The following is an 18618-nucleotide window of genomic DNA, read 5'->3' on the forward strand; positions in this document are numbered from 1 at the left end:
AGCATCTAAAGATGAAAATGCCGGAGAGGCAAGAGTATGAACAATAACATTTGCTGATCTAGGTACCCAACAAACTTGGCATTGGCTGAACGTTGACACAGATGCCCTACACGCGTCAATGGCGAGTCCAGCATAGGATCGAAACGAAGGTTGCAACGCTGTTAAACCATTCCGGAGTTGCAAGCAGTCTGTGAATAATTGGACATCTGTTACCCCCTTGCGCCTGAGCCACAGTAACACTTCCCTGCAAGCAATAGCCTCCGCCATTAATGGAGTGAAGCAATCCGACAGACCGCTTGCGCACGTTGCTATAAAGCCTCCCTCCTGTGATAACAAAACGGCTCCATAGGTTGCTCTCGTAGACTCGGCGTGATATCCCGCATCGAAGAAGCAATGCTGCAGATGCGACGTCGCATGAATTGAACTGTCGGGAGCAGTTGGCTGGGCGACAGGCTGCGTGAGAACAGGGGTGGCTGATGTGCGGCAGTGCACTTCTCTCCACGCGTGCAAAGCCTTCGACGCCTGAAACATCACCTTCCTGAGGAGAGGCAAATTTTTATCCCAAAGCGCCGTGTTCCTCACCCGCCAAATGAAGTACAGCGCTGCCACAACCAAACCCACATCCTCCTCAGACAAAATAGTCAAAACATTTGAACACCATAGAGTAAATGTGTCACCCGTAATAGATGATAAAGGCAAGGTGGATTCATGCCAAACAAATTGCGAATAATCACACAAAACAAGGGCATGCATAACTTCCTCATGTGTTAGGCCACACTTAGGGCATGAGGGCATGAGGGGTTCACCTCCACTCTCTTTAATAACAAGCTTGTAGTTACAGGGAGAATGTCATTGAGGGCTCTCCATAAGAATATCTTCTATTTTGGGGGCACCTTAATCTTCCACAAGGAATTCCATTTGTCAAAGGCCATGGGGTTATCCCCAAACTCCCTCACAACATACCTATAACCACTCTTAACAGAATAGCAGCTCCTTGGGTCTCCATACCAGAACCAAGAATCCTCATGTCCAGGGGATATTGGAATTTTAACAATGCGGTACACATCACTAGGGAGAAAAATGTCTGATAAAATTGAGTGATCCCACATGCCCGAGCCTTCATCAATTAACCAAGAAACCACTGAACCATTCATAGCTGCAGGCATCGGGGTATGAATCATGGGACTTGGGTCATCAGGCAACCAGGGATACCCCCAGTTCAAAGTTGATTTCCCATCCCCAATCTTGCGTCTCACACCATTACAAATCATATCATGGGAGGCCATAATACTCTGCTAGCAGAAACTAGGGCAACTTCCCAAGGAGGCATCAATACAAGAGGATTTAGGGAAATACCTTGCCTTATATATTTTTTCCACTAAAGATTGAGGTTTAGTCAAAAGCCGCCATGACTGCTTCCCTAGCATAGCCAAATTAAAAGTTCGCAGATCTTTGAAACCAAGACCCCCAAACCTTTTAGGCACACACTTACGATCACAGTCCTTCTAGTGAATTCTTCTCTCATTACCAGAGTCCCACCAGTAGCTATTCATAGCTCTTTGAACGAAATAACACACCGAACCAGGCAACAAAAACACACTCATCGAGAACGTGGGCATTGCTTGGGCCACACTCTTCAACAAGATCTCCTTACCAGCCTGTGATAGGAACTTCTTTTCCAAGAGCCAATCCTTTGTCTGATCTTGTCCTCAATATATGCAAAAGCATCCTTTCTGTTCCGTCCAACAAAAGCAGGTAGACCCAAATATTTCCAAAAAATGGGAGCTTGAGTGACACCCAACACATGAGCTACCTCTTCTCTTTGCTCCACCAACGTGTTCCTGCTAAAGCAAACACTAGATTTATGGAAATTTACGGCCTGGCCAGACAACAATTCATACACATTCAAACACTGATTAACAACACCTGCCTCTTGAGTGTTTGCCTTAAAAAACAAGAGGCTTTCATCTGCAAAAAAACAAATGAGAAATAGGAGGGGCACCCCTAGTAACCTTGTAACCATGTATAAAACCTTGTCTCTGCGTCTTCTGTAGAAGCAGAGATAGACCCTCAACACAGATAATAAACAGATACGGAGACAGGGGGTCACCTTGCCTCAACCCCTTTCGACGAAACAACCTGACCACCATTGGCCCCATTAATCAAGAAATTATACGAGATCGTAGTGACACATAACATAATCAGATTGACCTACCTCTCAGCAAAACCAAGGGCCTGCAACATCTTACGCAGGAAGGTCCATTTCATACGATCATAAGCTTTTGCCATATCAAGTTTCAGTGCCCCCCATCCTACCAAACCACTCTACTTCCTATTAAGGTAGTGACCTACCTTCGCAGCCACAAGAATGTTATCCGTGATGAGCCTATCAGGGATAAATGCACTCTGAGACTCAGAGATAATGTCACCAAGCAAATGTTTCATTCTATTAGCCAACACCTTAGCCATGATTTTATACACCACATTACAAAGGGCAATAGACCTGAGGTATGTGACGGATTCAGGGATATTCTTCTTAGGGATGAGAACGACATTAGTATCATTGAGACCCTCCGGGAAAGAACAAGAGTTTAGACATTCAATCACAAACGCAGATACATCACCCCCCACAGCATCCCAATAATGCTGGTAAAAGCCCGGATTCATCCCATCTGGGCCAAGGGCCTTGTCAGGGAACATTAAAAACATAGCTGCCTTAACCTCATCAAAAGCAAAAGGGCGGAGCAATAATTCATTATCTTCCTGGGTAATACGAGGGGTAATGGACTCAAAAAAGGAGTCCATAGAGGCCGACCCTCTCGACTGGAATATATCATTAAAATAAGCAAGCACAACAGCATGCATCGCCTCACCCTCAACCCACTCGCCCATTGCATTTTTAAGTCTAGCTAGCATGTTTTTCTTTTTACGAGCAGAGGTATACCTGTGGTAGTAGCGAGTGTTCGTGTCCGCACCTTTCAACCAATGCGGCTTGGCCCGCTGTCTCCAAAACACGTCCTCCTGAGCCTCGAGAGGGGTCAATTGATCCTCGATACGTTAGAACTCAGCCAAAGAAGCTGGGTCCCTCCGGCCATGCAAAGCTAGCTGGCTCGTCCTCAGAAACCTAAACTGCTCACCAAACTTGTGGAAGTGATCACCACCCCACTTCATCAATCGGTCGCCACAGTACCTGAGGCAGTTTATCACCCCATTCGCCCTCCCTTTGAGCCATGCAGCCTCAACAACTCCTCTGCAGCCCTCATCAAGAAGCCAGGCCATTTCAAACTTAAAACTCCTTGGCCCCCCACCCCTTCGAGCCACGTCCTCAACACAGAGAAACAATGTCGAATGATTTGATGACCGGGTTCGAATCTTCTCAACTGATGCCCTACCCCGCATGCTACACTAGCTATCATTGGCTAAGACCTTATCTAATATCTCCTCAATCCAACCTTGGGTACCTCTTCCCCTCTCCCAAGTGAACTGACCACCACGCATTGGCAGTTGAACCAAGCCACAGGCATCAACCGTCTCTCCAAAACCACAGACGAGACTATCTGGTTGGGGGTTTCCCCCGCGCTTCTTTGACTGGAATTAGAGATTATAAAACTCCCCTAACACCACCTAGTGAAGTGTAGAACGATGAGCCAGGGTCGTAAGCAACTCCCACAACTCCCTCCTCCTATTGGGCTCCAGAAAACCGTAAAAGCAAGTCATACGCCAAGCTGCTAACCCATATATAGTAGGGGTGGGGGAGGGATGACAAATGCCAATCATTATTGTGTGGATAAGCTGTGTGGACCATACTATCAAATAATGTACATTCAGTACACAAATAATGTATTTTTAGTACTTTAAAAATGTACATTATATTCAGGAAAAGTGTATTATTTGAATACTGAAAGTACATTATTTTGTATTATGCACATTCAACACACGAATAATGTACTTTTAGTATATAAAAATGTGCTTTTTGTTGTGGTCCACACAGCACTGTGTAGCCCATGGTCTACACAATAATTTTCCGAACAACTGCCCCATTGGCCTCCTTTGGATCTGCCCTAATGTTGATTGCAAATTTTACTGTGGATCGTGGTCCACAATACATGGTAGTCCATGCATCAAAATGGTGTCGTTTTGATTAATGAAAATAAACGACAGAAAAGGCACTTGCTTCTCGTCGTTCCGTAAAAAGTAACTATGTGTGTATAACATATTTATTATCATTTTATATACACTGCAGTTTCCTTTCAACACAACTAGAGTTTCTTTTCGATATAACTACAGTTTCATTCGACATTATACACTCAAATATGTGAAACTGTTATTCAGTTTCATTTTATATACACTGCAGTTTCCTTGCAACAAATCTACAGTATCATTTTGATATAACTATAGTTTCATTGGACAATGTACACTCAAATATGTGAAATTGTTATTCAGTTTCATTTTATATACACTGCAATTTCCTTTCAACACAACTACAGTTTCATTTTGATATAACTACAGTTTCATTTTATATACACTGCAATTTCCTTTCAACACAACTATAGTGGGACAGCTCTGCCTCCCATCTGTTCATAGGCACATACGCTTCAACCGATATGGGGGCAAACCGTGTATAAATTTGAAATAGAGGAAACTAAAGGAGACTCCCTAGCATGAGTCAAAACTGCCTCATATCTTTCAAGACTCCCTGGCACGAGTCAAAACTGCCGCATATCCTTCAAAGCTCCTTGGCATGAGTTAAAACGGCCTCGTATTCATCAATGCTCCTTGGTACGAGTTAAAACGGCATAATATCCATACTCCTTGGCATGAGTTGAAACGGCCTTATATCTTTAACTGTAGTGTCGAGATTTTCTTGCACTACATACTTTCGGGTGATATATGCTCTCAAGTGGCGTATAAGCAAGTCTCGAGGGGGCATTTGTTAACATAGAAAATTTCATAAGTTTGAACATTTTTAATATTATTAAATTTGAATATATTTGAATATTATTGATATTATCTAATTTGTTTAATTAGATAATATCAAAAGAGTTTGAACTTATCACAACTCTTCTATCCTACATATATATTAGTGTTGTAAAAATCGGCCTAGGCGCTACGATCTAACAACTCCCAGCTTTGAGTGAAAAAAATGGGGACGATATACTCGGATTACTTGGCTGCCTAGGAAAATAATATTTATATAAATTGTTTTTATCAAATATTGTATTTTATGATGTGAGATGTAATATGTGCCTAGTTACTTTATATTTACTACGGAGTAGTAATTTGCCTATGTAAAGCACAAAAACAAATATTATAGACTCATCAATATTGAAAATTAAATTTTAGAAATTAAATAAATAATGATAATGAATTTCAAAATCATATTGTTTAATGTGCATGTATAAATGTACTAGTATTTTTTATGCGCGATGCGTAAAAAATAGGCGTCAAAAGTTAATATTTTATATTCAAATTTTAAATTTATTTATATTTATAATTTAGACATTTAAATTATTGTAAATAATAATAATGTAAATTATTTTTATAAATTTTATATTTATATTTTAAGAAATAACTAACATATAACTCCAATATATAATGTGTATATATTATTATTATTATTGAAGAAGATAAGAAAATATATGGTGGATGTATGTGCATTGTAACAATAGTGGAAAAGATAACGGAAATTATAACGGTAGGGGTACATTTGTCCAAAATATTGTAAAGTACAACTTTTATATCACAATGTATAAAAAACTTAACAAAAAAATGGACATAAATAAAGGGAATAACCTTCACTCACACTTATTATGTTTATATATATATATATATATATATATATATATATATATATATATATATATGGGCATGCTCAAGTGAGAGCACTCGCCCAGGAGAGAAATAAGAATCATTCACAGCCGTCCGCGTGTCCAGATCAACGAATCTGATGTAATTTTAAACAAACGACGCGGTAACATTTTCATAAATAACTTGAACTTTGGCGCAATTAATTGTGTTATAGGTGCAAGTAGTTGGTGCACATTTGCAAGTAAAAAGTGCAAGTAGAATCACTTACAAGTGTACATATTTTCACTTAAAAGTACAAGTAATTTACCTTGTTAACATTCGTGCACCTAGGTGCAGCTAATTATAACGTTAGGTGCAACTAGTTATAACGTTAGGTGCAACTAATTATAACGTTAGGTGCACTTAGTATTGATGCTCAGTGTACATTTTACTTGCACATGTAATACATTTTACTTGCACATGTAATACATTTTACTTGCACTTGTAATAAAATTTTACTTGCACTTAGGTTCACTATATGAAACTTCTACTTGCACTTGTAATATATTTTACTTGCATTTAGTAGATGACGATATTTTAAATAACCGCCATCTAATATATTTTGTTATACTGTGTCAATTAATAGAAGGTGATTTTTTACATGATCCAACTTAATCATATTTGAATGATCCAACCTAAGATTATATAACACATGTAACTTTTAAATTAGAACTCCAGTATTATTTCCCATCCAATTGAGAAACAAAAGAAAGCAGATTTTATATTCGACACTATGGTTACTTTTGGATAGACCGGACGAAAAATAAGTCAAGATATTTAGAGGTGTTTGATCTCCCTCCTCCCTTCATGACACAATTAACGGACCTTATATAAGAGGATTTTATATTCAACATGCAGGTCTTCCATGCGTCATCGTTATATATATAGGAATGCCATCCACTTGCTCCATCAAGGTCTAATCATTTGATGGGGTGGCTTGCATTAGTCCTATACAAGTTTTGGTTGCCACAAAGTTCTCGACCAATATGATTGCGGTCGGGGTAAGGGTTTAGCCATTGCATTTGACCTTTCACCATTTGACTGATCATTTCACGATTGAACTCTACATTGGCTCAGGTGTGTCTTGCTTCAGACTGCTTAATGCTACCACCTGCCTGACTGAGAAATGCATATATCTTTCGAGGCAAATTAATTCGTGCATATTCCCCATCAGTAAGTAAACCTTAGTAAGGCCACACCTATACTATCAATCATGAAGAATCACCATAATTCACTAATGGAAAAAAAAAAACAAAAAAAACCAATCACATGAAACTCATCATCAAGCTGTAAATTTTCGAAATCGGTTGCCATGTTGCACGTACAATTATTTTCACCAAAGCATTGGACAAAAACGTACAATTAAAGGCCTACCTCTGAGAGAAAAGGGCATATATGCATTATATTATATTGATTTACAGTACTTATATACATGGGGTGTTGTTTAGAACTTAGAAGCAGGACGGATAGATGGGTATCTATCACGCTATGAGCTAAAAGAATATACTTTCACCTGATTATTGACCGTCGTTAAATTAGGATTACATATGTTAAATTAGGATTACATATGTTAAATTAGGACCGTCGTATAAAGTATATGTATTTCTTAATTAATACTTTATATGGAATATATCTTTATGATTATACGGCGGTTGTTTAACCGCCGTATATAATAAACATACATACACGGTGGTTCCTAAAACTGCCGTAGAAAGTATTTATTTATAACGTCAGTCACTTACACGACACTTCAAAAACCACTCTGTGTGTTTTTAAAAAAATCACCGTAGTAATTATGTTCTGTAGTAGTGATCCTATACCTATGACCTGTTAATTTACTATTTTACTATTGATAAGGAATATACCCTAGGTATACGACCCTAAGTACTTTGTACGTATGTCAGTGTATGAGTACGGGGTATGAGCCTATAAAAAGGCCCTAGCCCTTCAAGTTAGGGGACTATTGCCTCTCTTGACTCTCTCTCTCTACAACACCAAGTATGCTCTCCCTTCTCTCTACATTTTATTCAAGAACAATGAATAAAAGATGACTTTGGCCGGGGGCTAAATTCTTTGTTTGATCGTACCTTCTACATACATCATTATACACACAAAGTATATAGGGATTTGATCTTTATCAACTATCATAACCATAGCTAGTGTTATTCGTCGTTTCTTGGTATTATTTATTGTGAGACCATTACACTTAATTTAGTGTCCACTTAGTAATTAAGTATCAATAGTAAAAGAAACCAATTGATGAATAATGCTATTCAAGATATTAATATTATTGAGTTAATTAAATTTAGAAGGAGAATTTATTGTTATTCAATTATATAATCGTGATATTTGAGCATTTGGAATTTATTGATGGAAAAGTGATCATTGCTTGTAACATTGTTTAAGTGAAATTAACAGAAAAAAGTTATGATTGCATCAAAAGGCGGCAACTTACTGAAACTTATTTATATGATCGAGAAGTGAGATTTTTACTGCGCCAACTTTCATTGCCACGAATTTCAAATGTTTTAAATGCTTGTGAAGATTTCGGCTATGCGATCGAAAACAATAATGGCATTGAAGAACACTGTAATATATGTTGGAGAAATTCTTAGTGGGCATCTTTTCACTTGTCCCACATTGAAAACTCAGGACCTTTTTTTCCTCCTTTTAATCCTTACTATGAGAGTTAATTATCAAAATTTGAGTATAGTGAAATTATTAATTTTGCTCTTTGATTATTTATTTTGACCAATTTAACTTCTTCAACTTTAAAATTTTTAATCTTTTTTTATTTATTTTGCTGTTAGACATACATTAATTCGGGATCAAATTAGTAATTTCACAATAATCAAAGGATCATTTTAGTAATTAACTTTTTGAAGAAAATGGTACATGTGATGATCGAAATGGTCCTTGACTATAGCAAAATTATCAATTTGGTCCCGAATTTACTGATGAGTAACGGCAAAACAAACGAAGGGGAATAAGAACCAAATTGATTAAGATTTTAAAAATTGAAGGACTTAATTGGTCAAAAAAATAGTCAATGGCCAAATCAGTCATTCATTATAATCACCTACCATTTCGATAATTAACCTTATTATAAAATATTTCTTTCATCAAACAATATTTTCGGACCAAAATTTGGTTGGAATTATTGTAGAAATTTTTTGTCCACAACATTACATCTGGTTATTATTATTATTATTATTATTATTATTATTATTATTATTTGACTGCTGTCTGTTGATTATCTCATGATCCAGCGCCTCTTGCACTATCAAGTGGCTAAAGTGGTTCACCCTGTGTACTCGGAATAGTTTAAAAGGGAAGCTCACTCGTTCAGAGAGAATACATCTTCTTCGTAGCTAGTCTAATCTTCACAACACCTTTAATTTTTGTATGAGTAGTAGAAAGTGAGGTTCTAACTACTTTTACGGATACACGTACTTATAGCTATTGTGTTAACCTTATTTTTGTATCTAAAATGAGTGTGTCATCATTTAAAAATTACTTATAAGGCAGTGTTTGCGAAAACAATATAATTTTATATTATGTTCCTCCAATCTTACACTCTCGGGATGAATAGCCAACATAAATAGTAGTTGTGCTACTAACATCTTTTCCAACAATAAGCGAAAGAAGCCCAATAAGACTAACAACAATAATTGGTTCAAGAAAGGAGGTAAAATTCAGAAAAAATGAAAAGGTGGAGAATACTTTTTCTATGGGACAACATGCCATATGGCATTGCAGTGCTACCATCGTAAGGTTCTACTAGCTACAACACACCAAAGTCGAACCATGAAGAAAAATTAGATTTTGTAGTTTGATGCAGTGGGTCTAAAGGGAAATTCTATGCAAATCGAGACCTGTTCATGTAGTTTGATGCAGTGGGTCAAGGAGGACGAGTATACATGGAAAATTCTAGTGTCTAAAGGGAAAGTTAATATCATTCTTAATTAGTTCTAGTAAAATCATTTTCTTGCAAAATGTGTTGTTTGTCCATTTCTTTACGTAAAAATTAGATTTTCAGAGTCATATTAAAAGGTTGGAATCATTATTATTATTATTATTATTATTATTATTATTATTATTAACAATGTCTCTGCTTCTACTTATATTGATCTCTCTATTAATTTATGGTATGATAGATTGGGGCATGTTGGTGTGAAATCTTTAAATTGCCTAAATATCAATGAATTTGTTGCAAAAAATTACCAATGATTCATTTTCTCTATGTGAACTATTTTTGAAGCCAAACATGCGAAAAACCTTTATCTGTTGTAACTAATGGAATACAAGTCATTTAGAACCGATCCAAGGAGGTTTAGCTTATTTTAAAAACAAGGAAAGTAAAAGCAGTAAACACTATTGCCATTACTTTATTAATGACTTTTCCCCGTATACAAAGCTTTATCTGCATGCTGAGAAGTAAAATTGAAGTCAAACAAAAATTGTTTATTTTTAAAGAGAAAGTAGAAAATCAATTAGATTGTGAGATTAATTAAAAAGATTCGTTCTGATAGGGATGGTGAGTATGAAAATTTTCTAATGTGTTATACATGAAATCACTACCTCCTATACCCCTTAACAAAATGGCATAGCCAAGAAGATCGAAAAAACATACCTCTTAAAGAAATGACTAATTTTATGTTGAATAGTTATGGTGCTTCAGATTCATTATAGGGCAAAATTGTTCTAAATGCGAATCATATCCTGAATAAAGTACCACCCCAAGGGTTTTAAAAGGCCTCTTATGAGCTATGGAAAAGATATGATATTAACATAAATTATTTCAAAGTGTGGGGATGCTTGCCTAAGGTAGTTTTATCAACCTTCAAATGACGGGCCTAAAACTGTAAATGTTGTGCTTGTTGAATATGTTGAAAATAGTTACTTATAGATTTATATGTTTAGATAATCGTTCTATTTGTGAATCTTGAGGTGCTAAATTTTTTGATAGTATATTTTCATTAAAAATTATTCATGTGTGTGATAATGTACTTACAACCTCATCGATCTTGAAACGAAAAATGAACAACCAACAAGGAGTAAATGGTGTATGACTTAAATATTTAATTTGAAGAACCAACAACTTTTAATGATGCAATGTGCTTTTTGGATTTGTCTTTCTGGAAAGAGGAAATTAAAAATGAATTGTGAATTTTTAAGAGGAAGTTTAAAACTCATAGTTCAATTAAAAGATTTAAAGAGTGAGACGTGTCGCTAATGGGTATAAACAGAAATGTGAAGAAGATTTCTTTTATACTTACTCTCTTGTAACAAAAATTGCAACTATTTATGCTTTGTTTGTCTTAGCCTCTATGCATGGCACGATAGTTCACCAGATGGATGTCAATTCAGCCTTTTTAAAGTGTGATTTTGAAGAAGACATCTATTTGGAAGCCTAGTAGAATGCCTTCAAAATCCTCCATGATCAACAATAATTGCAAGGAGATATTCATGCATAATGATCAAGCAAGCAAGCTCCATTCTTGAAACATCTGCATTAAATTTGAAAGTAGATACACCTATTTTTTTCATCCACCTTCTATTGTTGTTGTAACAATGTTTGTTGTTTTATATTTTGGATGAGTTTCATCTTACAAGATATGTGATGATCATGAAGATACTTTGTTCCATTTTTACTTTAATTTGTCCCTAAACAATTCTTTGGCAATAATTGCATTTTGCTTTATCCACACCATTAACTTTCTTTTTTTGTAAAATGTTTCCATACCACATATTTTAATCTTTTTGAACCAACACTAATCACTTGGTGCATCTTCAATTCATTGACATTATTAGATAAGTGAATGGGAGAGTCCGCATGTTTCTCATTCGGTATATTGATGTAACAAAACATTTTTGGAAATAATTTCTCGGGATAAGAGGATACAATTGCTCATCTGCTTGTTCATCAATGCATCTCAGAGCTTTTTAATGCGTAACTTAAAGAATCGTATCATGTACTTAAGGATAAGATGTACGCAAGACCTAATTAACGACGAAGCTAAGGTGGTAATAAGCTAGCTGTACCCACACTGTGAAAAGAAATGGGCATGTTGTTTATTCATTGTGAGAGGCAGAGAGAGCTTGGAAATCTATAGGTTGTGATTTGTGAATGTGGAGCATAATATATAATTAGTAAATGTGTAATTTAATTATTAATTTATATTTTTAAATGATATAAAATAATCATTTAGTTTGTTATCGGTCCAAACTCTTGCAAAATAGTGAAAGGCACGCTATCCAATAATAATAATAATAATAACAATAACAATAACAATAATAAGAGATATTAGACTTTTAGTTGATATTGTTGAGGATATATAATATATATAAACATAAATATACAATTCAACTACTAGCTTATATTTTTAATTGAGATAGAGCACATATTTTCAATTTGATATCTTAGACTTTCAATTGAGATGGAGCATATGCTTATATTGATATGGCAATATAATTAAGTGAAAGAAGCTTAGAGCAACCTCATTGATAAGTTTTTTTTTAGCCTCATGTTTATAAAAAAAAATTAAAAATTAAAAATAATATAAAAAAGGGAAAGAATTAGAGTAGTCTCTAGGCCAGCAAATAGGGGTGAGCATAATTAATGAAAAATCCATAGCCGATTCCAATCGACTGATAATTTCAATTATCTGTTATAAGGCTAAAAAAATTTCGACTATTCATTTATTTATCGTTTATTAAGGTGTAATAAACGCAATATATATATATATATATATATATATATATATATATATATATATATATGTATATGTATATATATTACTTGTGAATGCTCGGTTATTCGATTAAAAGTGTATGTTCAGTCGGTTTCGGTCGGTTATGGAGATTTTAAAATGTCACCATTTATTCGATTATCGGTCTGTTATTAACCGTAACCGACCGATGCTCACCCCTAACTACAAGCAACCACTCTAATATAATTTTCACGTGGACATGTGAAGAGCACACACCTGTTGGGCAGCTTGCATGCTCCTTGTAATTTTTTCTTTTTCTTTTTATTTTTTTGAAATATTTGGCTCTTAGAAAAACAAATACTTCTTTCTCTCTTTTGTCATATTACTTTCTCTTTCTCTCAACATAGCAAAAAAAAACAAATCCTTTAAAATATAGCATTGAACATGCTTTTAGCTTAAAGCTAGGATTAGAGACTTTGTCAAATGTTGAGTGTGGATATGATGTTTATAGTGCTTTGTTTGGGTGATACCACATGGAAACTGTACTGCTAACAATAGTACAGTAGCCATATGATATGATATATTCAGAAGAAGCTTACAATATCAGCTTTCAAGTCAGAGGGTGTTGTGGAAATACTGTTGGCGCATCCCATCCCTGGTTTTGCCATTATATTGCCACACTTTTCTCAGCTCTATGCTGCACCGGAAATCAAACACAATCCAAAAAAGTGTCCTTGGTACCACCACCCCGGCAACAACAACAATAATTATTATTATTATTATCTAGCAACAATTAGATACTAATGAATTAATGACTATTTTGATCCCTCAACTATACTGTAATTATCAAATTGATCATCGCTTATCAATTTTGGCCAATTAAATCCTTAAGCATTGGTTTCGTAATTGATTTGGTCCTACGTCAAATTGACCGAGGACCAATTTGATAATTACGGAGAATCAAATCGGTTACGAAATCAGCAGTTGAGGATTTAATTGGTTAAAATTGATAGTCGATAACCAATTTGATAATTACGACATAGCCAAGGAACTAAAACAATCATTAATTCGATAGTAATTATATATTAAAAAATAAGTGTTTGAATTTATAAAATAATTTTAAAATATATTCTAACAACATCTAAGTTTTAAACATTCACAAGATAGTATATATTCATCAATATTTCAAAAATAAAATTCTATACGTTCAAATTAGTCCAAAGTAAACCACCTACGAAACTAACTAGCTACTTTTTGAAAACCAAAATCGATCGGTAGATTATATCAAATGAGCAATAGAGTTTGGAGGGACAGAGTCCCAGTACATAGGAGCCACCTGCGAGAATGCCGCAGCGGCTAGTGCATGAGCACCCCTATTATGAGATCTAGGAATTAAAGAAACCGAACAAGATTCAAACGATAACATAAGAGCTTTAGAAGCTTCAACTGAAAAATCAACATATGAAAAGAGCCCCGTGGTATTCGAAACAAGCAAGTCCCTGAGCGTGGAACAATCCGTAAGAATGCACACAGCCGGCAGTCCACGGTCTTTGAGCCAAGACAAAACCTCCTTACACGCCAACGATTCTGCCATGAGGGGCGAAAAGCAAGAAGGAAGCTGTGCGTTGAAGGATGCTACGAACTCGCCAGTGGGCGCCAACAGCACTGCTCCAACTGTGGCAGTTCTGGACTGACTCCGAAAGTCAGCGTCGAAGAAGCAGCGCGGCATCCCGTCCCCAGGTATCGGCAGCGTGGTCGTCTGTGGCTGGTACGGAACTTGTGAGCCGTGGACGTGCCTCCAAGCAGCAGCAGCGGCATTGGCTTCTCGCCACACCCGAGCCGGCGTCGGAAGGTAGCCATCCCAAACAGCATGGTTCCGGGCCCTCCAAATGTGATATAGCACTGCTAGAGTAACAAACATGTCTTCATTGGTGAGCACGGTAATGGCATTTTCAAACCAATCAAGAAACTCATCACCAATCACACTAGGTATATGCAAAGAACTTTCATGCCAAACAAGTCTTGAAAATTCACACAAAATTAAAGAATGCATGATGCTCTCATGAAAAGTGCCACACATTGGACATGTTGGATCAATCTCCACCCTCTTTAAAATGAGATTGGTAGTAGTGGGGAGAATATTAGATAGAGCTCTCCATATAAAGATCTTCCATTTAGCAGGGCGCTTGATCTTCCAAAGATGTAACCATTTATCGTAGGCCCCGGGTTGAATTGCAATGTCTCCCATAATACGTCTATAACCTTCTTTCACTGTATAACACCCTTTCGGGTCACCCAACCAAAACCAGGAGTCTTCATGATGTGGGCTAATTGGAACAGACATAATGCGGTCAATGTCAGCTGGGGTGAATAAGTCTTCCAAAATAGAGATATCCCATGATCCAGAACCGGGATCGATTAATCCGGAAACAAGAGAGCCATTAAGTTCACTAGGCATGGAAGACTGGACCATAGGGGATGGGTCATCAGGCAACCATGGGTGCCCCCAGATTAAAGTGGATCTCCCATCACCAATCCTTCTCCGTATACCACTGCAGACCAACTCATGGGTAGCCATGATACTCCTCCAGCAGAAACTTGGATTACCACCCAAAGTAGCCACAACAAAAGATGTTTTGGGAAAATACCTTGCTTTATAGATTCTTGTGACAAGGGATCGTGGCCTTGTTAAGAACCGCCAGCTTCCCTAACATCGCCAGATTAAAAACCCTGAGATCCTTAAATCCCAAACCACCAAATTTCTTTGGGATGCACAACCTGTCCCAAGCCTTCCAATGTATACCTCTTTCATTCCCCGTGCCTCACCAGTACCTGTTCATTGTTCGTTCAATAGATGAGCAAACTGAATTTGGTACAGAAATACACTCATTGAAAAGGTGGGCATACTAACTAGCTACTTAAAACTAAATATATAGCACAAATTTTCTTTACAAAAAATAAAATAAAAAATCAAAGGTTTGCTTTACTATCAAAACAAATCAAAGATAGTTTTATCTCAATCAAACATTTAAATTGATATAGTAGGCACGCACTTTTAATATTTTATATACTGAAAATTTTTATAGTTTTGTAGTTATACTTTATACTTTGTTAGAGATGCATAAGAGAGAGTACAACTTTGCAATACATAGAGTACATCTCTATCCTTTGATTTTTTTTCTTCTATTATAAGTTCCACTCTTATATTCAATACTTAAACCATATCAACAATGGACATTACATAGTAATTATATTTTTTATCACATTTTGTTTCGAAGAAAAATAATGAAATAGAAGTATATTTTATCAAATGTTAATTTTTTCTTTTCTTTCTCAACTTAATTGATATGATCAAAGTACCATCATTTTTTCTTGATATTGTAATAAAAAGTATCGTAAATTTTTCATATTTAAAAATATAATGTTTACAAGAATAAATAAATTAACCATCAATTAAAAGAGTTGATACAACTAATGTATCGATTGTATTTTTCATACACTATATCGAAGTAGAGCAACCAATTAAACATAGATATAAACGCTTTGCATATTTAATTAGTACCTATTTGTCAAAAGTGGCCAACTATAAGCAATATTTTTGTCACATAGCACTTTGAAAAAAGGTTGCGGAATCTTGCTTAACAGATGAAACTTCTTGGTCTCAGAATATTTTTTTTTTTTTTAGTTGACGACTTGACGTCTCTCTTCTTCAATTTGTACCAATTTATGTAACTGCATAATTGAATGCAAGTAATTAAACACAGTGAATTAGTAATGCAGTTAAGAGAGATTTCTTCTACGTAGAATCTGACTGTTGTTCCTGTTGCGACAGGTGTCCAAGTCTGTCACAACGCTTACATGCGTCGTATTTTTGTCTCTTATGTAACAACTTTATTCTTTTCTTAGAAATAGTGTGGCTTCAAAAAGAGAGGTGCAGTATCTTTGTTTTTTTTTTTTTTTTAAGATTCTCTTACGGCCTTCTAAAAGACTTCTTACTCAAACGCTAGCCCAATTCACACTAGTACAGAATGAGTCATCTACGTTTGTTGTAAAGGACATTTTGCGTCTGTTGAAAAAAGGATGTAAATTGATATTATTTTTTATTAAAAAAATCGGGAGAGACAATATGCATATGTTCCTAGAATATTATTAATTTTTTATAAAAAAAAATAATTTATTTGATAAAAATACCATTCTTTTTCCTGTACATTCCAACAATATAATCAATTCAACACTGTCAACACATCAATTCTATCACACTTTACTACAAACTTTCTTAACACATAACTATCAACTAATAAGTAATAATACTTCAACATTAATCAATTCAAGATGTACATCTACTACACCACATCAATTCAAAATTTCTAACTCTATCAACACTTCAATTGTAAATGATACAAGGTAATGGGACTAAAAGGGCACATACTACTTGTTGCAATAAACTATTTTGCTGTCAACTTCGTGGATTGAGATTAGCTCTATTTTAGCTTGATTCTGAGGCTCCCCTTGATCATAGCATTCTGTAAATCCCTTTGCATCAATGGATCAAACGCCCAATAAGCCTTAAAAAGAAAAGACATATATAGGCCCTGTTTGGTAAATGGCTGTTAGTTGATTGGGTTAGCTGTTTGAGTTAGAAGGTATGATTTGTTGATAACATTAGCTGATTGTAAAAAGTTATTTGATAAATTAGTTGTTAGCTGATAGCTGTTTGGTATAATTTATTTTCTCAAAAAACTAATTGAAAAGGCTGCTTTGGGTAGCCTTTTGAATTTTAGCATTTTAGAGTTACAAAAAACTTATTAACCAAACACTTATATTGATTTTTTAACCAAGTTAAACAACTAATAGTGGTCAAATAAGTCAAAATGGCTGATAGGCTGATTATTTATCAAACAGGGTCATAATTATCATATAACTATTAGCTTGTGAATTGCGATCTCCCAGTAAGTTCAAGAAAAAAAAAATTGATCAATCAAATAACATGATCTTCTCTCAATCTCAATCGTGCATTTTGATTTCTTCATCTCTATTCTTCATAATTGCAGGACGTAAGTTATATACTTTGACTAATATTTGAAAGTTGTAGCTGCTTCAGGAATCAGGATATATAGTTGCCTATTATTTTGTTATAACTGCCTCACGTTGGTTTGTCCTGAACCAATTTCTATTCTATCATCTGAATTAACATTTGCAAACACAGATCCTAATATTCTAATTTACAAGTAAACTTCCTAAGGGGGGTATTTTTGTCATATACATTTTAGCCAACACCAATAAAGGGTGACACTAACACACTTTTTCTTCATTCTTCTCTCAATTATATTTAGTTAATATGACTAAATTAAAAATCATCATCTTTTCATATATGAAAAATAAAAAATCAAAGACAAGATTTCAACCAAAAAAAAATGATATGATTATACAAAACGTATCAATATAATTTTTGTTGTGCAAATGCAAAAAAAAAAAAAAAAAGGAATATCATGAAAAATGGGAATATATGTGTACGTGAGAGAGAATAAAATTAGGGTTTGCTGCCAACAAACATGTAGTGTGATGTCATTTCAATTATCATTCCAAATGTGTGGTCATAGATTCAAATTCCGGTGATGGGGCTTAGATTCTTTGAGTGGAAAATGTTTGGGAAAGTATAGAACAGATATTACCTCGTAAAGAATCATAAGTGTTTCAAAAAAAAAAAATAGGGTTTGTTGCCTGAATGAATATAATGTAACTATATATATATTATGAAAAATGAAAACTATGAGTTTGCAATTTAGATCTCTCATCAACATTTGAGTTCACTCAAAACCTAATACCAATCAAACTTGAGTAGTCCATTCACCAACATCACATTGCCTCCATAAAGAATTCTGATAACGTTTGCCCATCCACTAAACAAATTAAAAAAGTCTACAAAGTAGCACACATGCATCCACATTCAGGCTTTGTTATATATATATATATATAATGACTTTCAGCTCTTTAGGTAAATAGGTCAATTGTTATTTAATCAATGATATAACATTTTGATAAATAATTACTTTTACTT

The 18618-nt window shown here is 35.2% G+C and overlaps 1 protein-coding gene across 1 annotated transcript; it reads right to left on the reverse strand.

Annotated features, from left to right (window-relative positions):
- Nucleotides 1-13839: 13839 nt before the first annotated feature.
- LOC116015822 lies at nucleotides 13840-15138 on the reverse strand. The gene has a single exon (XM_031255987.1). It carries the CDS (start codon nucleotides 15136-15138, stop codon nucleotides 13840-13842), a length of 1299 nt encoding a protein of 432 aa, XP_031111847.1.
- Between the last annotated feature and the right edge of the window lie 3480 nt (nucleotides 15139-18618).

Source organism: Ipomoea triloba, chromosome 4 (genome assembly GCF_003576645.1).
Source record: "Ipomoea triloba cultivar NCNSP0323 chromosome 4, ASM357664v1".
In the NCBI taxonomy this organism is placed as follows: Eukaryota; Viridiplantae; Streptophyta; class Magnoliopsida; order Solanales; family Convolvulaceae; genus Ipomoea; species Ipomoea triloba.